Genomic DNA, 23368 nt, shown 5'->3' with positions numbered 1-23368 from the left:
TTCTTCTCAACTTTTTATCCCCTTGGCAGGTACTTCAGATATATTTCTGGGATTAAATGTTTTTAAAGATTTGTTTAAAAGGTCAGTTAGGCAATGAGAATCAGAGAATGTCCGAGATAAGCATGACCAAAGGGTTTTATTCAACTCTTTTCATCTCATAAGTAAAAGCACTGAATCCCGAGTGATGAAATCACATGTCCACGGTCAGTGATTTCTGTGTTTTTATCTTCTTTAAAGAAAGCACTTTACTATATAACCTGACCGATATGGTGAAAAATAAATACACTCTTTACCTGTGGGTCTTCCTCTCAGTCCAACAGATGTACCTGGCAGATGGCCACAAGCCTGTCTAGTTGAACGTGATCTGGCTAATGTGGTGTCTAATCTTACCGACTGATTTCTTATAGACCAAGAGGATGCTGGTGGAGAAGATGGGGCGAGAGGCTGTGGAACTAGGCCATGGGGAAGTGAACATCACAGGGGTGGAAGAGAACACATTGATTGCCAGTCTTTGTGACCTACTGGAAAGGATTTGGAGTCATGGGCTACAGGTGAAACAGGTAATGAATGTCTGGCCTCTCCCTTTTGAGCAGACTGTCTTCCTGTTTTTGCATACTAGTTTCCCCACTTTTCCAGCTGGCTGGCTTTAAAGAATAGCACATGGTGCTTGTGGAATGAGACTTGAAATTTATTTTTTTTTTGGTATAGAAAATTGTACACCTAATAAGTGTGAATTTTATGGTAATATGAATTATGTCTCAATAGAGTTTTGGTTTTTTTTTTTTTCAATTCAGATAGGATCATCCTGTACATAATATTTTGGAACTTGTTTTTTCTTGCCTCAGAATGTCTTCTCCATGTTCTTAACTAATTTAGGTGATAGTATGGTAAGTATTTAAGAGCTGAGACTATAAGTCAGATAGTCCTGGGTTTAACTCCTGCTTTCAGTCTGTGAAACTGAGCACGGTACCTAGCTTCTGTAAGATTCTTTTTCCTCGTGTCCATGATGGAATTGTAAAAGAACACACCTCCATAGGACTCTTATGAAGATTTGAAAAGATAATTTGTGTGAAGCACTAAGTTCAGAGCTTGTTATAACTGGGAGGTTCTCTAAAAATGTTTGTGGTTATTCTTCTAAAAGTTCAGTTTTAATTACTGTTTTCACTGTATAGATGTGCAGTACTTAAATCAATCCTTTATTATTGGTTATCTAATTTATTTCTGATTTATCAATATTAAGAACAGCACTGTGATTATAAGCTTTTAAAAATGTTAGTAATTGTATATCACATCCCTAAAATGTTGAGAGTTTTGTAGTAGAGCAGCAACACTATAGGCATTGAAATCAGAAAGACCTGGTTTTTAATCCTAGCTCTTCTTGATAACTTTAAGTGACTTAGAATTTCTGAGTCTCATCTTCCTTATCTATACTACAGAGTTAATAAAACCTAGCTTTCAGGGTTGTTATGATAATTAGATATGGTTAAAAAAAAAAAAGTACCTGGCATGTGGTAGGTATGCACCATACAATAACTCTTATTATGCCAGGTTCTATGTGATGGATTTATATTTCTTTCCTTTTCTCTGTAATAAATGAGTAGACTATATATGATCATTTTATCATTTTCTTTTAAGTTTAGCAAGCATGGCAATATAGTTGAGCTCTTTCAGTTTTTTAGTAAAATATACGCTCCCCCCAAACTTCTTATTCTCCATAAAAGTCTTTAGGGAGTTAGGTATTAAAAAATAGTAATACCGTATCATCACAGGTGTCTTAAACTTGTCCTCTGAAGCTTTGCAACCATATCCTTTAGGAGTTCCCACAGCCTGGGGAATTTTGTTTGGAGCCCATTTGATCCCCCTCTCAGTCTGGATAGACAGAGGCTACTTACTGGTGAGCAACCAGTACAGAATAGTGGGAACTTTTCAGTTGAGCTTCCATTTTATCCTGAGTTCTGATTTTGGAGCTCTACATATGAAGCACTGACAGTGTCACAGAAGGAATTGAAGATCTCAGCCTTCTGGCAGGGACACATGTTCAGCTGGGGATTGAAATCCCTACAGCGTGTTCTCCTTAGGCCTCCATTTTGTTAACCTTCGTTTAGACCACTTTTCTCTCCTGCTGAGAAATTCCTCAGTTATGTTTCAGTCCAGGGATTATAACCTGGCTCCCTGGTCCCCTCAATCATGTACCCAACTGTGACCAAATTCACTCTCAAAGAGTGATCATCTCAGTCCCCTCTGGGGGCACCTTGTTGAACAACTACTTACCTGCTTAGAAAGTCAAAGAGAACCCAAACCACAGTTTTTGCTGCTAGTCTCAGTTTGTTACCAGCTGCCTGCCTGAAAGGCTGCCAACAGCAGGTCCTCATAAGAACCTGTGTTAACCTCACCACTCTCTTTGGCTTCCTGTGACATCTTCCAAGGATATGGACTTCCTTTAGTATATTTTTCTTAGGTTTGGTTTTTTCATACTGGTTTAGTAACTGTTGCCATTTCAGGACTGATCAGTGAAAAGGGGTTGTTTCTCATCTTTCATGCATGTGACATTCTTGGAGAATCTGGTGCTGTATATTGTTTGGCCACATTCCCAAATGTGTAGTTGGGCAATATTGAATCTTGAAGTCCCAGTCAGCCCCTTTGCAATCCCTGAGCACCTGGGTGTCCTTCTGGCACCATGGCTGGTGTTCCTCTTGCCTTTGGCTCTTTGGCATCATTACATGTGAGGACTCTGGTGACCAGCTATATTTCTGTGTCACATCCAGACAGTTGTGTTAAAGGAGGCTGCCTTCTTAGTCTGCCTAGATTTAGGGGATACAGTGATGAATAAGGCAGTCTCTGCTTTTTCAGGAGTTAATAATGCTTTTGGTAAATGGATGGATATATGGGTTTCTAGAAGTTGAATTAACTAAATCAAAGACCGTGAATATTTTGAGCTCTCATATTGTCTTCTGCTTTATAGTATTAATAAACCAGTTCGTAACAGTATAAGAATTGTAAGTCTCATTGATTTTGTTGAACATCTGTTTTCTCAAACATTTGGTATTTCAGTGAATTTAAAAAATGGTCTTTTCTAGTTGTGTGTTTTTTTAAAAACTGCCATTAAGGTTGTTGGGTTTTAAGTTGGTTAAATCTTGTAGGAAATCCAAACCTACAGAAAGTTAATGTCAACAGCTTGCTGATCTGTAGATGGGGGATTTTTCCCATTCACATGCTTGATTCACCCCCCTCCCCAAATCAGGTTAATTGGTGGATAAAAATAAAATAGATCTTCCATATTCTCATGGGAAAAATCTTGAGACTTAATTCCCCACATTCATTCCCAAATATAAAATTTTCTTCAGAAAATACAGCTGCAGAAGTTAAATGCTATCTTTCAGAAGCTCCCCATATAGCATCATTATTAACAGTAATGGTTCTAATATTAGCTGTACTTAAACTTGCATCCCAATACTCTACTTACTAGTTATATGATCTTTTACAAGTTACTTAGTTGATTCTCAGTTTGTTCTTTTCTAAAGAAAATGAAGGTAGAGGTACCTACATTGTAGGATTGTCAGAAGCATTAAATAAAATATTGTATTTTAAACTTTTAACATAGTGCTTAGTTCATAGAAAATGTCAAGACATGGTAGTTTCTGTCATTATTACTCTTGTAAAATATAGAACTAAATCACTTGTAAAATGACCATAATAAATGCTACTATTAAAATTATACTACATTTATATCTGCTATGTGAGAATATTTATCATGAATCTAAAGTAAAATTTTTAATCCTATAACAAGTTAACATAGAGACAAGCGTCTCTATGTACACAAGGATAACTAGACTAAGGAAACAAAGCAGTTGCTGGGTGGCCAGCTGGGCTCACTTACTTTATAGGCAAATTGCTCCCTTAATATCAGGCTTGAAAATGCTATTCAGATTTGTGCCTTGGTAAAACGCAAAATGGAAAAGTAGGAAGTCAAGAAACACCTGGAGTAACAGGCAAATTTGGCCTTGGAGTACAGAATGAAGCAGGGCAAAGGCTAATAGAGCTTTGCCAAGAGAACACACTGTTCATAGCAAACACCCTCTTCCAACAACACTAGAAAAGACTCTACACATGGACATCACCAGATGGTCAGCACCAAAATCAGACTGATTAATTCTTTGCAGCCAAAGGTGGAGAAGCTCTATACAGTCAGCAAAAACAAGACCAGGAGCTGACTGTGGCTCAGATATGAACTCCTAATTGCCAAATTCAGACTGAAATTGAAGAAAGTAGGGAAAACCACTAGACCATTCAGGTATGACTTAAATCAAATCCCTTACAATTATACAGTAGAAATGAGAAATAGATTTAAGGGACTAGATCTGATAGACAGAGTGCTTGATGAACTATGGCCAGAGGTTTGTGTTCTTGATTCGAGAACAGGAATCAAGACCATCCCCAAGAAAAATAAATGCAAAAAAACAAAATGGTTGTCTGAGGAGGCCTTACAAATAGCTGTGACAAGAAGAGAAGTGAAAAGCAACAGAGAAAAGGAAAGATATACCCATTTGAATGCAGAGTTCCAAAGAATAGCAAGGAGAGAGATGAAAGCCTTCCTCAGTGATCAGTGCAAAGAAATAGAGGAAAACAATAGAATGGGAAAGACTAGAGATCTCTTCAAGAAAATTAGAGATACCAGGGGAACATTTCATGCAAAGATGGGCACAATACAGGACAGAAATGGTATGGACCTAACAGAAGCAGAAGATATTAAGAAGAGGTGGCAAGAATACACAGAAGAACTGTACAAAAAAGATCTTCACGACCCAGATAATCACGGTGGTGTGATCACTTACCTAGAGCCAGACATCCTGTAATGTGAAGTCAGGTGGGCCTTAGGAAGCATCACTACGAACAAAGCTAGTGGAGGTGATGGAATTCCAGCTGAGCTATTTCAGATACTAAAAGATGAAGTTGTGACAGTGCTGCACTCAATATGCCAGCAAATTTGAAAAACGCAGCAGTAGCCACAGGACTGAAAACGGTCAGTTTTCTTTCTAATCCCCCAAAAAGGCAATGTCAAAGAATGCTCAAACTACCGCACAATTGCACTCATCTCACAGGCTAGTTACGAAATGCTCAAAATTCTCCAAGCCAGGCTTCAACAATATGTGAACTATGAACTTCCAGATGTTCAAGCTGGTTTTAGAAAAGGCAGAGGAACCAGAGATCAAATTGCCAGCATCCGCTGGATCATCAAAAAAGCAAGAGAGTTCCAAAAAAACATCTATTTCTGCTTTATTTGACTATGTCAAAGCTTTTAACTGTGTGGATCACCACAAACTGTGGAAAATTCTGAAGGAGATGGGAATACCAGACCATCTGACCTGCCTCTTGAAAAATCTGTATGCAGGTCAGGAAGCAAGTTAGAACTGGACATGGAACAACAGACTGGTTCCAAATAGGAAAAGGAATATGTCAAGGCTGTATATTGTCACCCTGTTTATTTAACTTATATGCAGAAGTACATCATTCAGCCCTGAGAAACGCTGGGCTGAATGAAGCACAAGCTGGAATCAAGATTGCCGGGAGAAATATCAATAACCTCAGATATGCAGATGACACCACCTTTATGGCAGAAAGTGAAGAAGAACTAAAGAGCCTCTTGATGGAAGAGAAAGAGGAGAGTGAAAAAGTTGGCTTAAAGCTCAACATTCAGAAAACTAAGGTCATAGCATCTGGTCCCATCACTTCATTGCAAATAGATAGGGAAACAGTGAAAACAGTGTCAGACTTTATTTTATTGGGCTCCAGAATCACTGCAGATGGTGACTGCAGCCATGAAATTAAAAGACACTTACTCCTTGGAAGAAAAGTTATGACCAACCTAGACAGAATATTAAAAAGCAGAGACACTACTTTGCCAACAAAGGTCCATCTAGTCAAAGCTTTGGTTTTTCCAGTAGTCATGTATGGATGTGAGAGTTGGACTATAAAGAAAGCTGAGTGCTGAAGAATTGATGCTTTTGAACTGTGATGTTGGAGAAGACTCTTGAGAGACCCTTGGACAGCAGGAAGATCAAATAGGTCAATCCTAAAAGAAATCAACCTTGAATATTCATTGGAAGGAATGATGCTAAAGCTGAGGCACCAGTACTTTGGCCTCCTGATGCAAAGAGCTGAGTCATTGGAAAAGACCCTGATGCTGGGAAAGATTGAGGGTGGGAGGAGAGGGGGACGACAGAGGATGAGATTGTTGGATGGCATCACCATCTTGATGGACATGAGTTTGAGTAAACTCTGGGAGTTGGTGATGGACAGGAAGGCCTGGTGTGCTGCAGTTCATGGGGTCGCAAAGAGTCGGACACAATTGAGTGTCTGTACTGAACTGAAAATGACAAACTACTACATGTCTCCAGCAGTTTAAACTGCAGCTTTTACATTTTCAAGTGCCAAGGTTCTGCTTTGTTGACAGTAGTATATCTTAGACGTGCAGTTAAGTACCAGCTGCCTCTTCTGCAGGCTTCTTCAAAATATCTTTCACAGTAAATCCTCATCCTTGTGATGATGTACTCTCCCTAGGCTGCAGAGGGCAGGAATGCTTTTAACTACTTTAGGAAATTTGGGAGCTATTATAAATCTTGTAGGCTGGGTATCTGTTCCTCTGCAAAAGCCATCATGCACTACCAAAGCTGACCTTCAACCAACAGACCATTTAGAGATTGATAGGTTATTTGCTTTTTTCTTTCTTATCCACTGGTCCATTAATCAGGCTCTTTTTTTGACCATGTCCTTCCTATTCCTAGTGGGGGACCATTTCTTTTTTCTGTTCCCTTCCATTCTTTGTATTTCTCCTTAATTTTAGGTAGGGGATATATATTTATATACATTGCATCTGGGCATATATTGAGATAAAAAATAGGACAGATACTTTTTAGCAAAAGCCCACATCTGTATGTTCAAATTATCTCTGACTTTGCTCACTAGATGACTTACCCTTAGAAATCTAAACTGATAGATATTTCTCCCTTGCATTGGTTCCAGGGGAAATCAGCCTTGTGGTCCCACCTGTTACATTATCAGGAAAACCGGCAGAGAAAACTCACATCAGGAAGCCTCAGTACCTCAGGTAAGATGGTCTTAGCACCATTGGGCAAGCTCCTTCCACTCACTTTCCCATCCCCCACTGAAGTGATCCTCTTTAGCAGACTGTTCCACGTCAATGAAGCCTTCACTCTGTAGTGTTTAAGCCACAGGGCTCTCTGGACCACAGGGCATGCCAAGGTCATGGGGTTTGCTTTTATTATGTGTTTCTATACACTTTTAACAGAGAAGGCAATGGCACCCCACTCCAGTACTCGTGCCTGGAAAATCCCACGGACAGAGGAGCCTGGTGGGCTGCAGTCCGTGGAGTCGCTAAGAGTCAGACACAACTAAAGCGACTTAGCAGCAGCAGCAGCAGCATGCACTTTTGATCAGTGAGATAGAAGATTTATATCAGCAAGAGGCCACCCTTAGAATAAATTTGGATTTTAAATGAATTTGGATTGATACTGATGTCCTGTGTTTGGAGCAAGTGTTTTCAGACGCTTTTGTTTTATTTCTCTGAGATGAGCGTTGAGATGATTTCCCATCACTTAAGAGAGCCTGTTTGTCAGTGTCGTGCCTTGGAACTTCTCAAAGTCCAGGCCTGGTATGCATGATCCCTTGAAGTTGCTTTCTGTTTCTATTTAATAAAAAATATCAAAGTTGGCAAGGACCCCAGAAATCATCTAGTCCAGTCCCCTTATTTTACAAGAGACAGAAACTGGGATCCAGAGAGGAATTGAATTTACTTAAGATCACACAGTGAATTGATAGAAGAGGCCAGATCAGGAGTCAGGCCTCTCGTCTCCTGGTCTGCTGTTCTTTATAACCTTGTGCAGTGTCTTTTCCAGGACTGTCTCCCTTCTTCCTTTTCTTCTTGGCAGCATCTCCTCTTCATACCATCCCTCATTCTCGTCTCTCTGCCAGGGAGTTTGTTTACTTTTCTTAAATGTTCTTGTCCTAATGGTAAAAATCAGTTTAAGTGGAGGTGAAAAGGTAGTCATGAACTCAGTGTTTGTTGTCTTTGCCCTTGAACTAGTTGATCTCAATAAGCACTCACTGCACGTGGGGAAAATATCAATAGTTGGCAAAAAACCAGATTCAAAAGCTCCCTGAGTAACCTCATAAGGAGTTTTTGAGTCCACTTTCTGGGTATGAGAACAGAATCTTCTTAGGAAAGCCATGGAAGTTATTGCCAAGGGATAAAGTGTAGCCACAAAGTCTCAGCAGCTGAATAATGAGGATACTAATTTTAAACATTGGGCTAGACATGGGGATATACAGGTATTGTGTCTAGAAGTCCTAAGCATTCCTTACACATTCCCTTGGTCTTTCTGTAGTCCATTTTGAGGCAGGAGTAGGACATGAGTATAGCTCTGAGCGGAAGCACTGCTTCCAAGGATTATGATGAGAACATGTTGGATTAGGAGCCAGAGGATCTGTGTTCCTTCCAGTCCCAACTTTGCTGCTTGCTGACTGGGGGCAAAGCAGCTCACCTCTCTGAATTTCAGTTTTCTCCTCTGTGATACTGTCCATGGCTATTTTATAAGTTATTAGAGAATTAAGTGATACAACATGCATAAAAGTGTAGACTCTGGTACCTAATAGGTACTTAATGTTCATGAAATGGTTGATTAAAGTGTTTCCAAAGTAACCAGCTTTTTTTCTGTAGAAATTTGTGGTTTGAGATAAGAAGAGTACTTAGCTATTTCGGTAGTCAGATCTCTTTGGACTTAAGCAACTTTTTTTTTCCCTAGGAATATTTCTTGATTCAGAGCGGAGGAAGTCTGATGCCAGCTCCGTCATGTCTCCCCTGAGAATCTCCCTCATTCAGGATATGAGGTCAGTCTGGGCTCATTTGTAATTAGCCACTCAAATTCTGTTTTCAGTTGCTGCTTAGGAGTCCACTTTAAATAGCAGAGTCTCAGTGACCTGGGCTTCTACAACCTCTCGTTTAACCAGGAAGCCTCCTCATTGGTCCTGTGTTTCATGATGCATTTGTAGAGCTGTACAAGCAGTTGTGTTTCCATACATTTTTGGAGAATTACACCAGAGTGTTTCAAGGCCTAAGAGCTCTGGGGTTAGCCTTGCTTTTTGAAAGCTGTACTGTCTTCCTCACCAACCCCCTAAATTATGGTGAGCCTATCTTTCAAAGCTTCATGGAAGCTCAGGATTTTGAGAACAAGAGAGATGGAGTCTCTCAGGACGGGGTGGGACTGCCTCACCAGACTTCCTTTGGCATTACAGGGGAGGTGTTGGTAGTGAGTTCATTTCCCACCCCACCCTCCACTTCACTTTCCCCATTTGTCCTTCAGGCACATCCAGAACATTGGGGAAATCAAGACTGATGTGGGAAAAGCCAGAGCGTGGGTGCGTCTGTCCATGGAAAAAAAGTTACTTTCTAGACACCTGAAGCAGCTTCTCTCAGACCATGAGCTCACCAAGTAAGGCCATTCCACTTGGAGTAGAACCAGCTCCTGGGAGTGGCGGGAGGGATTGGAAACCCACGGGAAAGGAGAGTATGTGGTGTATCATTACTGCTGAATTCACCTAAACTCAAATTGCATGTGAAGGTTTTGCAGCGTTTCTTCTTTTTCTTTATTCCTTTCTGTGTAGAACACTGTTGTACACTTATGCTGCAAAATGTTTTCTGTTTTCCTGTTGTTGAATAATAACTCTTTTGGCAGTGCTCAACACAGCATGCTTGTTTTAGTAGGAACATTCAGACAAGCAGTTGACTGGGTGCTCTCTGAACTGAGTTCTGAAGGCCTGGATTCTTCAGACTAAGCCACAACCACTACAGGAAGCACTGATCCTCCCTTTTGGCTGTTGGTTCCTTTTATGGGACCTCCTATGGTCTATTCTGGCTCCTTTAGCCGCTGGTCAGCCAGTGAGCTCTTGTTGAGTTCTACCTTGGATCAGTTCCCATAAAGATGGGAGGACTTTTCTTGTTTGGGTGATTTTTGTGATGCAGCATTTCTTCTTCTTCTTCTTTATCTGTAGAAGAATAATTCTATTATTATCTGTTATCTATTCTTCCTATCTTCTCAACCTGCATCTCTCACCTCCCCAAATAGCTTTCTTGCAGAGGTAGTGAGAAGAATGGAATCCTCATTGGGTACCTCAGAGTTTTGGGGGTCCTCCTCTCTGTGGCACTCAAATGACCTGCATACTTCCTGGGCATAGGATGTTTTATTGGTCTCTTTCTTGTCTTCAGGGAGAAAGGATTGGAGAATTAAAAAGAAACTTCTAATATATCTGCTTATCTTTTTTGTTCTCTCCTGAGCCTAGGGCCAGCCCAAAGTAGCTAGGTTCTCACTTTTCCTTGCTCCTAGAGCCGCTAACCCTACAGTTCCCTTCTCTTGATTTTATGTTTGCATTCATTCTGTACCCGGGTTACTAGAGCAGAAGGGAGAAGAAGGCTGTCCCCCTTCTCTGATTACCATCTCTCAGTCTTCTCCTATATATAATACGTTTGATTCTTTCATCATCAGCAAATCTATTGGGCATTTTTCTTTTTGGCGTTTCCTTGGGCATCTTTTAATGGTATCCTTTAGTATGTGACTTGCCTGTTGATGATAAAGCAGAGAAGCAGACCTTGGGGAAATTTTGTGTAAGTGAATTGATTAAAACTGCAGACTCTGTTTTTATTTAAAGTGAAACTGATTTTTTTAAAGACTTTATTGTATGTTTAAACCACAGCAAGAGACTAGTTTCAAAAGCTTGATAGGTTAGGGAGCTCATTTTGAGAGGTTATGAAATAGCATTTCTTAAAGTTACTGAATTTGATTCCCTTTAAGGATGGAAAGGTATAGGAATAAAATTTGAAGATTGGGAGACAACTAAAAGAAAACAAGTGAACATTTAAGCCTGGAGTTTGGGAGGGAGTCAGTTGCATACCAGTGTCTAGAGGCCAGTTGTGTGTCCTGGAAAAATCTGTGGCTGTGTGGGCTCTGGGGTCTGACAGGACAGGAGAGATTCCTGTGGGGTAGGGTGGGCATTGTCTGTTAGGAGATGGCTGCAGGTTGGCAGGAGGACAGGGTACAGAGGTAGCTGAAAGGGGGCCCAGTTCAGGAACTGTAGGATAGAGTCCAAGGCAGTAGGTAGGTCTAGGGCTGTGAACTTAGGGGTCTAGGCAGGAGCAGACAGGGCCCAGACCTTGGTGAGGAGGCTAATTTTGGTTTTTTAAAACTGTGGCCCTGTTAGAGGACGACAGCTCAGAATTCATTTACTACATAGTAACTTCTCACATGATATTCTGACCCCTGTGCAACTTCAGTGACTAGAAAATGAGGAGAGTTTTGCTGCCACAGACTGCATTTTGGGTGGGGTATAGGGAGAGAGAAAGAGGTACTTCATCAAAACCTACCTACTCCTCCATTCTACCCCTTTCATCTTTTTTCTCAGTTTGCTTACAGCTCCAGCCACTTCAGACCCCTCATACTTCTCAGGATGTGTTAAGCTCTTTCAGGGCCTAGTCACAAGTTTTCTTTGCTGGAGTCTGCCCAGACATCCCAGCGACCTGGTCCATTCCTCCCCAGGCACCCATAGCATTTGTTACAGACTTGTTCATTCCTTTCTTTTTTTTTTTAAACCACAGGTGGGGTGTGTTATCATTATTTTTACTTGTTTGCCACTTATTAAAATTTGCTTTCTTTGCAGCAAAAGAGACACAGATGTATAGAACAGTCTTATGGACTCTGGGAGAGGGCAAGGATGGGATGATTTGGGAGACTGGCATTGAAACATGTATATTATCATATGTGAAATGAATCGCCAGTCCAGGTTCAATGCATGATACAGGGTGCTCGGGGCTGGTGCACTGGGATGACCCAGAGGGATGGTATGGGGAAGGAGGTGGGAGGAGGGTTCAGGATGGGGAACACATGTACACTTGTGGTGGATTTCATGTTGATGTATGGCAAAACCAATACAATATTATAAAGTAATTAGCCTCCAATTAAAATAAATAAATTTATATTTTAAAAAGTATAAATTAAAAAAAAAAAAAGAAACTGATGCTGGGAAAGATGGAAGGTAAAAGGAGAAGGGGTGAGAGAGTCAGTTCCTAGGCGGGTTGATAAGAAGTCCAGGGTACCAGAGGAGGAGAAAGGGGTCTGTGGCTCTCAAAGCAGAGGTAGGCATCTGAAATTCTTCAGAAGGAAAGGACAAACCTCTTTTTTCCTTTTTTTTTTCTCTACATTCCTTAGTCTTAGTCACATAAAACATTTTTTTCTTTCAGCCAGGAACTGAAGATTATACAACAAACAATTCAGTTTAAACTCCTACTAATGATTATATAACAACAGTGTATCCTGATTGAGGACAGTTTCTCCTTCCTGAAACCTTCTGGCTAATCCTGTTATCTTAAAATATAAATTATGGGAGTGGGTCTAGTAAGATCTTTACAAACTTGAGACGTTCTTTTGATTTATAACTAATTTAAAAAGTATGTAACTTCCTTGCATAGACTAGTGAGGGGGGCATTCTCTGCCCCCTTCTGATGTCTATGTCAGAAGCTTTCTCTGTCCTTTTTTATACTTTAATGAAACTCTGCTATACAAAAAAATAAAATAAAATTTGCTTTCTTTGGAGGTGTGAACCATACACCTTTCCCTGTATGTATTTTCCCTACTTAGGTTCCTGGTTTTGAGTCCATGTGACTCCTTGCTTAGCTTTACCTCCCACATAACACATTTTAGGTCCTTGGCTGCTGTTCCATCTGTCTCCTTATTTATTGCCACTCCCTGGGTTTCACTTTCATGTCACTTTCACCCTTCAGCTGTGCTAAGTTTAAATTTCTTTAAGTTGGTCATGTCTTTCCCTTTATCCCTAAGAAAACTATTACTTTTAGGGCAGATTGCAAACTCTTTAGCCTGAATATTTAGGCCTACCTTCATTTTACCCTAGCCAGACTTTTCAGTCTCTTGCTAACTGTTTACTTCCCCGAGCCCTCAACTCTAGCCAAACTGGCTTTTATACCCTGTCCTTCTCCTTCTGCAACCCCTGTCTAAATGTGTACTGTCCTTCAGGCCCCTTCTGTTCTAGAACCATCAAAGCTTATGGCTCTTTCAATTTCCAGAGAGAACCTTTTAGAGCCTTTTATTTGGCAACTTGTTATGTTATATATTGTGGCCTTGAGCAGGTTTATTCATCTAGACCGTATTTGAGGATAGGCTTCCCTCTCTGGCTCCTGGGTTGGTGAATTATCTGTGTGAAGAACTGTATAAACTGTCTAGGTAGACCCTCACAGGTCTGCTGAATCCCACACTTCTCTGGCATGGTGATGGCAGTCTGGGCAGGCAGGACAGGGATCTTGCTTTGTTCTCTGTGTGTTTCTCTGTGCTGTGCTCCTCTGCATTGGGCTTTTTGTGTCCCTGATACTTGGGAAAGATAGGCCTTCTGTGCCTGCAGCGTCCAGCAGAGGACTGAGCAATGGACGGATAGGGATGGGAGGAGGTTTGAAAAGAGGGTAAGAACATTCTCTGTACAGCTTTTCCTTATCTGTGACCTGGATCATTCCATTCCTTGCCTCTGACATGTTCAGAGCAGTGTTCTGACCTCTGGGTCTCAGGCCTGCTGAGGGTCTGAGACTAGCCCTGGTAGGAATGCTGACCACGACCTCCTGCCATTGCTACTTGCACACCACACACTGGGATGATGCCCTGTAGGAGCCTTCAGGTTAGGAAAGAGGTCCCACAACCTCTGACACTTTATAGTAACGTCAGCTCTTGGACACGAGTAGAGCTTGGCTTGTGTTGTTCCTCTGTAGGTTAAGCCACTTTCGCTCTAGCCCTCAGATGGAGTGGCTGGCTTTGTTCCTTTTTTAGGTGGCTACAGAACTTTGAGGCTTGCCCTCATGTTCTTTCCTTAGCCATCTCCCTCCAGAACTGAATACTTCTAGCCTCTTTCCCGCGCTTTGGGCTGAGAGACTGATGTGTTACCTCCTCTCCGACAGAAAACTCTACAAGCGCTACGCCTTCCTGCGCTGTGACGACGAGAAGGAGCAGTTCCTCTATCACCTCCTCTCTTTCAATGCCGTCGATTACTTCTGCTTCACCAATGTCTTCACGACTATCCGTGAGTGGCCCTGTGCTCCCCACTAGCCTTCCCATTGCCAGTCTTCATGAACCTGTCCGAGGCTAACTTACTATCCCCTTTTTAAATAAAGAAGATGATCACTTGTCCTTTCTTCTGTGGGGAGAGAGGTCTTTACTGGCCCTCCTTGGAGATTGTTTTTTCTCTGAAGTTTCTTCTTGTTTTGAACTAGGATGTTCATACTTTTGGCCATTGTGTTATCACTGTGGTTTTGGTCACAGCTCTGGGGGCCTAAGATGGAATGGGGTGGGGATGGTGAAGTTCACTGCCCACTCTGCACACCTGTAAAGAAATCTCCCTTTTGTTTTGGGTTGAGAAAGTCATTCAATATCAGAGAAAGTTTCAGACTGGCCCTCAGGGAAAAACAGCTCCTGAAGTAGCAGGAGGAACTCCAGACAGCTCTGGGAGGTTTGGGTCTGGGCCTTGTTCTGCCCTAACTCACTATGGATCTGTGAGCAGTGTCTGCCCCTGCAGTGGGCCTCCATCTCCCTATTTGCAGAGTGAGGAAAAGGGTTTGAAATGGTCTCAGAAAGGCCCCTGGAGCCTCTTTGTTCTTTGGTGCCAGAATGCTCTGTTAGGCAAACAGTTGCTGCAGTCCATAGGGTCACAAAGAATCAGACATGACTGAGCGACTGAACTGAAGTGAGTCTGAATTTGCCCATGGTTAGTTGTTTGGCTCGGAGAAGGCAATGGCAACCCACTCCAGTACTCTTACCTGGAAAATCCCATGGGCGGAGGAGCCTGGTAGGCTACAGTCCATGGGGTTGCTAAGAGTCAGACACAACTGAGCGACTTCACTTTCACTTTTCACTTTCCTGCATTGGAGAAGGAAATGGCAACCCACTCCAGTGTTCTTGCCTGGAGAATCCCAGGGACGGGGGAGCCTGGTGGGCTGCCGTCTATGGGGTCACGCAGAGTCGGACCCGACTGAAGCGACTTAGCAGCAGCAGCAGCAGCAGCAGTTGTTTGGCTAGTGACTCAGCATTGTGGACTCTTGTTTTCATATGACACTCATTCTCCTCCCCAGGGAAGAGGGTCATAGGCTTTGGTGGAAGCAGCACTGGACTGGAATGTAGGAGGCCTGAGGGAAACTGTTTCCCTCTTGGTGCCTCAGAAAAGGATTGTGATACCTGCCTGGCCTCTCTGGAGATTGTTACCAGAGTCCTTGGGATGACAGATAGAAAAGTGCTCTGAAAAGCCATTTAGTACAGTGTTGAGTTGGCGATCATGTTTAAGGGACAGTTTTTCTTAGCTCTGAGCTCACAGATGGGCTTGTGTGTGGATGTTTGGGTGATAACCCTGGGAGGAGTGAGATTGAGAAGATTGGCTAATATTCTAAACTGGCCTCAGGCCCTGCTGCTCCAGGCGCCACAGACATGCCAGCACACCTGGGGCAGGTCAGGGTCAGGTACGGGAGGGATTCCTGATCCCCTGCAATGCCTTATGCCTTCCCCTAAACAGTGATTCCTTACCACATCCTGATCGTACCGAGCAAGAAGCTGGGGGGCTCTATGTTCACCGCCAACCCATGGATCTGCATCTCAGGAGAACTGGGTGAGACACAGATCCTGCAGATTCCCAGGAACCTGTTAGAGATGACCTTCGAGGTATGTGTTACCCAGGGACCACATCCCCAGGCTCTGGGGGTCTGAGTTTCAGCTGGCAGTACTACTTTGGCACCTTCCTCCAGGGTTTTATGGAGGCCTTGCTCTATACAGTATTATGTTTCAGCACAGCTGACCTGTCCCAGGATGACCAGAGGCCACAGTCAAGGGTTGACCTGAGGAGAGGGAGCCTACCTCTCTCTGTGTAAATGGTCTCTGGCTGGAAGGTACCCATTGGGACTTGCAAACCTCCCTGCCCATGGTGTGTTGAGGAATTCTCAAGAGTTCTTTCAGCTGCTGAACCCAAGGATTCACAGAGACCTCAGACTGCTCTGCCACTTTCAGAGCTTTCTGTTCCCTGGCCCTAGTTCTTCCTCTAGGTTGTAGTATCTTTCTTTCTCAGCATCATTCCTCATGAGATAGTACTGTACTGCCAGCTTTGGTGGCAGGTGGAGCTCTGAGCTCTGCCCCTGCAGATAGTGGGGCAGCTTGCAGGCAGCCAGTCAGATCTGTGCCTCTGAGCAGTGTGGCACTTTTCTCCTATTTCTTGACCTTCCTGTCATCTCTGTTTCCCTGTTCTCTTACAGTGCCAAAACTTGGGGAAACTCACTACTGTGCAGATAGGCCATGATAACTCTGGACTCTATGCCAAATGGTTGGTGGAATATGTGATGGTTAGGAATGAGATCACCGGACATACCTACAAGTAAGTGTTCTTCAGCTTTGCTCTGAGACAGTGGGGCCTGGTGTACTACCAGAGGCTGTGTTTGATGCCTGGGTATGTGGACTTCTCAGGGAGACCTTTTAGGTGTGATAGGCTGAGGCTTCTTGTTGGAAGAGAAAAAAAGGAGGGTTTTCCAAGTGGAAGTGTCTGCTACCACTGTCCAGGCCACCCATCACTCAGGTGGCTTCCCTGATGCTACCCAGTGGGATGAGTAGCTGGACCACAAAGGGTCCCAGGCCAGTTTCAGAGCCTGTCCCCAGGGATTGGCTTTGTTGATGGCCTTTGTGGATCGACAAAGGGAAAGACACTGAAGGAGCTGACAGCTCTGACAGGCTATTGCCTGAACCTCAGGTTTCCATGTGGCCGCTGGTTGGGGAAGGGCATGGATGATGGGAGCCTGGAGCGGGTTCTGGTCGGGGAGCTGCTCACATCCCAGCCTGAGGTGGATGAGAGGCCGTGCCGGACCCCGCCCCTGCAGCAGTCTCCCAGCGTCATCCGGAGGCTCGTTACCATCTCACCCAACAACAGACCCAGTAAGTGGAAGGTGGGGCTGGGCCCTCACTCTGCCCAGCCTGGAGAGTGGGCAGATTTCTGGGAGCCCTGATGAGGGAGCCCAGATCCGCGCCTACACAGCTGCCTCAGGAACCACCTCTGCAAAGCAGCATCAGGTGTTGCCACCCTCCTCTCATGAAGCAGTGCAGGGATTTGGCACTCCCGTTAGAGGACTGGGAGGAGAGGGGAGAGCTCCTGGAGCCAGGCCCGATCCTCTGTGCTATTTGTATGTGACCCTATGGAGGAGAGGGGTCTGCTTTCTGGCCTTCCCTGTTTTCACTATCAAGTTCCTGGCTTCACTGACAAGGCTTGGCACTCTTTTGGTTGCCAGAATTCCAGGGCAAAGAATAAATTTTACTAGCGTCTATTAGAGACTAGACTCCAAGGTATTAGCTGTTACTTTTTGTCCTAAGATTTTAAGAAGAGCTAGCTCCACAAAGTTGGGTAAGCCAAGAGCAACACAACTCTTCCCAGGGTCCAGGCTGCCCCACCTCTCCTGTGGTCCTTCCCTATGTCCTGAGTCTTTTGCTCTATCAACCAAGCACTATTAACCTCTGAGATTGGATATCTGCTTGATTTTTAATCAGAGCTGAACACTGGGCAGATCCAAGAGTCCATCGGTGAGGCAGTCAATGGCATCGTGAAGCACTTCCATAAGCCTGAAAAAGAGGTGAGCCTCCCTACCTTCCAGTACAGGGCCTTATATTGAATAAGAGAGAATAACCTTGTTCCAGGCTCAAAGATGTGCCTCAGTTAGAGATAGCATATTCCTTCCTTCGGGGACCTGTGCCTAGGGTTACCCTATTTTCCTTACATTTTGACAACATAGCAGAGTCCAGCGAGCTGTGTGTATTTCTCTTGTCTTATGAATCTATCTGCGTCTCCTTAATAGTGGCCACATTGGCTTTGTCCCCTGCTGGGGACCCAGAACCATCATCTGTTCACTCAACAGCTTTTCACTGAGACCTGCTCTGAGTTGGGCCCTACCAGGTGCTGGGAGACTAGACAAGGTCCCTGCCTGTGTGTTGCTGCCCTCCCAGGTTTGGGTGGTGGGCTTGGGGTGTAGTGGTTGGAGGGCATCTTGACCAAGGCTAGCCTGGCACTCTCCCCTGTTTCCTTATATAGCGAGGTAGTCTGACGCTGTTGCTTTGTGGAGAATGTGGCCTTGTTTCGGCCCTGGAACAGGCTTTCCAGCATGGATTTAAGTCACCACGGCTCTTCAAAAATGTCTTCATTTGGGATTTTTTGGGTGAGTTGGGCTAGGATTTGAGGGTGGGAAAAGCATGCAGACATGAGGGGATCATCAGCCTAATGTGTGGGTGCTCACCACCGGGGTCTGAGATCTAGAAGCCAAATCAAGTGAGTCTCAGGTTAGATCTGTTGTTTGGTGGCCCTGGCTTTTCTTGAAGGTAATGAGACAACACCCCTACCCCCACCCTACCCCACCGTTCACCCCTCATCTCCTGTGAACTGGATTGGAAAGACTCTTTCCAGGCATCTGTTACATATAATACGGGCCTAGTCATAACCCCTCACACTTCCTGCTTGTGGGTCCGAGATGCCAGTTGATAGCATTGAAGTCCAAGCCCTTTGTTAGACCCACTTGGAGAAATTGATGCAAGAAGCTTCTTCTTCAGGAGTTTTGTTGAGAAAGGACCATCCTTATATCAAGGGTCACATTAAGGAATTTAGAACACAGAGCTAGGGAACAGAAGGATCATTTTGAACTGTGACCAGGGACATCAGAACACCCTTGTTCTCACCTGCATTGACATGGAGGGGCCTGAGGTAAGACAGTCAGGGATAGGTTCGTTTTGAAAGCCTCTGTCACTGGCAAGCTTTTCTCTTGTTCACAGAAAAAGCACAAACCTATTATGAGACTTTGGAGCAGAACGAACTTGTCCCTGAGGAAAACTGGCATACGAGGGCCCGGAACTTCTGCCGGTTTGTCACGGCAATCAACAATAATCCCCGGAACATTGGCAAGGATGGCAAGTTTCAGATGCTGGTGTGCTTGGGAGCCAGGTACTGCAGCCCCGTGGCCCGGCATGCAGGCAGCCAGCCTTGCAGGTGGTGCTGGAGGTGCCGGGGGTGGGGAGTATCCTATGAACAGGTGCCCTTGGGTGGGTAAAGCCTTGTGGACTTGGTGGAAGCCCTTAATTTCCTTCATGTACCATGTGTGTGTGGGGTGTGGGGATGAGAGCGTATGTCTGGATGGGGAGGAAGGGCCACATTTTGATGGGAAGGAATAAAGCTGCCCCCCCCTGGTAAAATCTGAAGCAGAGTATATGTATCTAGTCACTCCTTCAACAAACATTTGAATGTGGTAGGTCTCATGGAAGGCGTGGGAATAAAGCTGAATAAAACATGGTTCCTACCATTTAGAAGTTCACTTGTCCTAATTAAATACAGTACAAAGCAGAAGTTTGGGAGAGTTTGAAAAAGTACTCATTGATAAGGTTTGCTGAAAATGTAGAGGAGAAAGACCAGAGGAGGCTTCGAGGAAGAGGTGGTGTTTGAGGTGAGCCTTAACAAAAGGGTAGAAGTCAGGAGGGAGCTTGAAGCAGACGAAACTAGCAGAGGGGCCCTAAACGAAGCAGAGGATGTGGGGTTAGGAATTAGCAGGCAGAATGTGGGAAGGGCGGCAGTAGGATGGGGGCCTTGAGGAGCTGGGACAGAGTTGATTAATCAGGGGACTGAAATGATAGTCATTTGATATCAGGGATGGTACACCTCAGAGTGGACAGGATTGTTGGGGGTTATTCCAGGGGTCAGGAGAGAGCACAAAGACCAGATAAACAGGGCGGTTTATTTAGGCCATGGAAGGGAGGAGTTGGCATAGTGGTTAAAGACAGACTCTGGAACCAGAGTCACAAGGTTCACATCTCACATCAGCCACTTACTGGCGGTGTGCTCTTGAATAAACCGCTTATCTCCATCAACCAGTAGATGTTTCTTCATCTCTACTGTGGGGATAATAATAGCACTGATAGCAGCTCCCTCACATCAAAGGGTGGTCATGAAGGTTGTCTCTTACAAAGGGGCCTGGCACGTGCTAGGTGCTATTTGTGTGTCAGTTTGTTGTGTATTTTTGGTGGTGGTGGCTGTGGAGAGGAGTGAGGTTCTAGGAGATGGAGGATGTGATGCAGAAGGGACGTAGTGTCTGGTTGACGGTGTGTCTGGAGGGAAGAAGGGGCAGCAGGGGAGGAGGAGCAGGCCTTGTGCGGATGACAGGATCTGTTTGGATCGGCATTCCTGGGGTTGGGTAGCCCCCACGCAGATCCTGACTGTGCTTGTGCTCAGTTGTGTCTGACTCTTTGTGACCCTATGGACTAGCTGGTCAGGCTCCTCTGTCCATGGAATTTCCCAGACAAGAATACTGGAATGGGTAACCATTCCCTTCTCCAGGGATCTTCAGACCCTGGGATTAAACCCAAGGCTCCTGCATTGGCAGGTGGGTTCTTTACTACTGAACCACCTGGGAAGCCAGGTACCTCCCAGTAGGAGCCTTTTAAAGCCTTATAAGGCATCTTCACCAGGTGATCTTAGGGGAGGGGGATGGGGACTGTGGGGAGAGACCTGCTTCTCCTGCTTCACACTTGGTTCAGGAAGTGATGGGGCAAGTTTCCCCTTGGGCTTTCGCTAACTGTCTCCTGTCCTTCTGACCCATCGGAATGGATCCTTCCCTGCCAGAGACCACCTCCTGCACCACTGGATCGCCCTGCTGGCCGACTGCCCCATCACCGCACACATGTATGAGGATGTGGCACTGATCAAAGACCACACACTTGTCAATTCCTTGATCCGCGTGCTGCAGACACTGCAGGAGTTCAACATCACGCTGGAGACGTCTCTGGTCAAGGGCATCGATATCTGACCTCCCAGCACCAGCCAGAAGCAGGACCCAGAGACTCGCCTGCAACTTCGCCCCTTCTTCACAGAGGGACCTAAGCGAGCTGTGCAGGAGATGAGAGCAGATGTACACTCACTGTAAAAAGAAAAGTAGAGGATTTTTGGAATAAATAATCTATTTTAGAGTTTATTTGCTGATTTGCTTTTTACACACTTTCATGTGAAAGAGCGATAGGGAGAGGGAGACGAGGTTGGTGCCGCTTATTTTGAAGCTGGTGCCCTCCCTCGCCGTGGCCACACTGGAGCCTGCGGCCTCCCTGGACTGAGCCTGCGGCGCCGTGGGGCAGTTCTGCCTCCTCGCCCTGCCGCGTTAATGAGGCCATTCCACATCGTTTTTAAACTAATGTTTTCTATATTAACATTATTATAGATATTTGGCTTTCATGGGCCACACAGGTGTGCTGAGCAGGAATCCCCACACTCCAATCAAAGGGATTTTTAGTAGTGCCTCTGTAAGCACTGATGAGTCAGCCCTACGTCTTTTCTGTTTTGTCAGTATTATTTGGGAAGGTGACATGCCGGGATATATCATCGTGCAGAGAATCACGTTTCCTCTTGGCACACAGTTGCACAGAAGTAAATATAAGCATGTTTTAACAGGTTTTCCTTTTTTAAAAAAATGTATTATTTATTTAACCCTCCATTGTATGTTTTAAGTCTTTTTCTTTTCTTTTTTCTATTTTTTTTTAAGGAAAGAAAAATCTGTCCCAGTCTTACTGGCTATGTTATTACTGTTAAATTTATGTTGTTTTGCAACTTACAAACCAGCTGCAGTATGGCCCACTTAATAAAACACCTGAAACAAAACTGTGTGGGCCCCTGACTTTGGCATGGGGGCTGTGAGGGGTGGTGGTGGAGAGCACAGTTTGATCTGAGAGGAAGGGGCTGTAGCACTGCCTGCCCCACCAGGCCTGCCCACATGGGTGAGGGGCTTTGGGTCCTGGGTCCTACCCGAGTGCCAGGAGCTTCCATGGCTGTTTGCGAGGAATGCAGACAAGGGTTATTTTCCCACCTTCCAGAGGAGGAAGCTGAGGCCGGCGGGGAAAGACCTAAATTGCAAAGATGGTCACTTGATTGAGACCGGATGGGCCATTTCTTGAGGGTAAGAAAGACCAGATAGGGGAACACTGGACACATGAGATCCTGTCTGCCCTCGGGAAAGAAAGCTTTTTCCCAGTGTGGCAGGTGATAGAGCTTTGCAGGTGTGGTGTGCTCAGTTATGTCTGACTCTTTGCGACCCCATGGACTGTAGCCCACCAGGCTCCTCTGTCCAAAGGATTCTCCAGGGAAGAATACTGGAGTGGGTTGCCATTTCCTCCTCCAAGGGGTCTTCCTGACACAGGGATTGAACCTGTGTTTCCTTTGTCTTCTACATTGGCAAGCGGGTTATTTACCTGCTGAGCCATTGGGGAAGCCCCATAAGTCAGCTTGATTTGGTTTTATTTTTCAACCAAGCTGCTTTGGCAGGAAGCTCCAGAGGTGTAGCACAATCAATCACATACAGCCCCTCAAGCCAATCAGTGTCCTCTTGTATGCTTCCCTGACTTGGTATGTTCTGTTCCCTCTGCCTGGTATGCCTACCCTCATGTCTGCTTGAGTTCTTTGTTGAGGGTTTACTTTAGGAATCACCTACTGACTCCTCCCTGGGCACTGTTAATCATTCTTTCATTGTGCTCCTGTAGTTTCTTAGATGCTAGGACTTCCTTTCTGGGTTGGCATTGTCTGCTTTCACATTGGGCCCACTTCTTAGACTGAGCTTCTAGAGGATGGAGAGGGTCTATGGTTCATCTCCCTCCCTGGTGACAGGCATTCTTCAGGTGAGGCTTTTTGAAGAGGTGAGGAAGCAAGTGGAGGTTTCAGGGCAGCTGCAGTGCACCATCCTGCCAGCAGGGGGTATGAGCGGGTCGCTGGAGTCCAGGTGTTTTTGGAAGCTGGGGCTGGGGGGAGTGGGAGGGAAAGTGCCTCAGAGCATACGTGTGTTGTGGGCGGTCGGCCAGAGATGACCTTAAGCCAAATGCTTTGCACACACACCTCTCCCTTTTCCTCACAACTTGCAAGGCAAATTTAGATTATTCTCTGTTTATAGGTGAGGAAATTGAAGCTTGGAGAAGTTTAGTCACTTGCCCAAGGCCACACATCACTTCGGCAGTTACCGTTAAGTAAGTTAAGTCGTTGGCAGTTACCAGAACTGTTTACTCCAAGCTTGTGGCTTTAGAGCTGCTCCCTTACTGGATTCAGGTCTCTGCTCAGATGTCCTTAGAGAGACCTGCCCTGATCACTCTAAAATACCAAGTCACTTTTTATTCCCTGTTCTTTATTTTCCTTCCTAACACCTATAACCTGCAAATACTAGTTATTTGCTAATTTTAAACGTAAGCTTTATGAGGAAGAACCCGATCGACTTTGTTCATGAAGT

At 44.7% G+C, this 23368-nt stretch overlaps 1 protein-coding gene across 6 annotated transcripts in view; it reads left to right on the top strand.

Moving 5' to 3' along the window:
- The window catches only part of DENND5A (DENN domain containing 5A), a 101630-nt gene extending 79871 nt beyond the window's left edge, over positions 1–21759 (top strand). For 3 of the 6 annotated variants that reach the window (XM_025266628.2, XM_025266630.2, XM_025266629.2), the window contains 12 exons: positions 408–560; positions 7021–7105; positions 8820–8904; positions 9378–9506; positions 14021–14142; positions 15622–15767; positions 16352–16470; positions 16840–17021; positions 17628–17710; positions 18166–18289; positions 18897–19065; positions 20734–21759. In XM_025266628.2, coding sequence (XP_025122413.1) covers positions 408–560; positions 7021–7105; positions 8820–8904; positions 9378–9506; positions 14021–14142; positions 15622–15767; positions 16352–16470; positions 16840–17021; positions 17628–17710; positions 18166–18289; positions 18897–19065; positions 20734–20917 — 1581 coding nt within the window. In that variant the 3' untranslated portion in view covers positions 20918–21759. Of the gene's footprint in view, positions 1–407; positions 561–7020; positions 7106–8819; positions 8905–9377; positions 9507–14020; positions 14143–15621; positions 15768–16351; positions 16471–16839; positions 17022–17627; positions 17711–18165; positions 18290–18896; positions 19066–20733 lie in introns of those variants that run through there. The other 3 variants (XM_025266633.2, XM_025266631.2, XM_025266632.2) reach the window with 3 other exon arrangements.
- The last annotated feature ends 1609 nt before the right edge of the window (positions 21760–23368 follow it).

This window comes from Bubalus bubalis, chromosome 16 (genome assembly GCF_019923935.1).
Source record: "Bubalus bubalis isolate 160015118507 breed Murrah chromosome 16, NDDB_SH_1, whole genome shotgun sequence".
NCBI classification, from domain to species: Eukaryota; Metazoa; Chordata; class Mammalia; order Artiodactyla; family Bovidae; genus Bubalus; species Bubalus bubalis.
The sequence above is the reverse complement of the archived record's forward strand: the minus strand, read 5'-3'. Positions and strand labels throughout refer to the sequence as shown.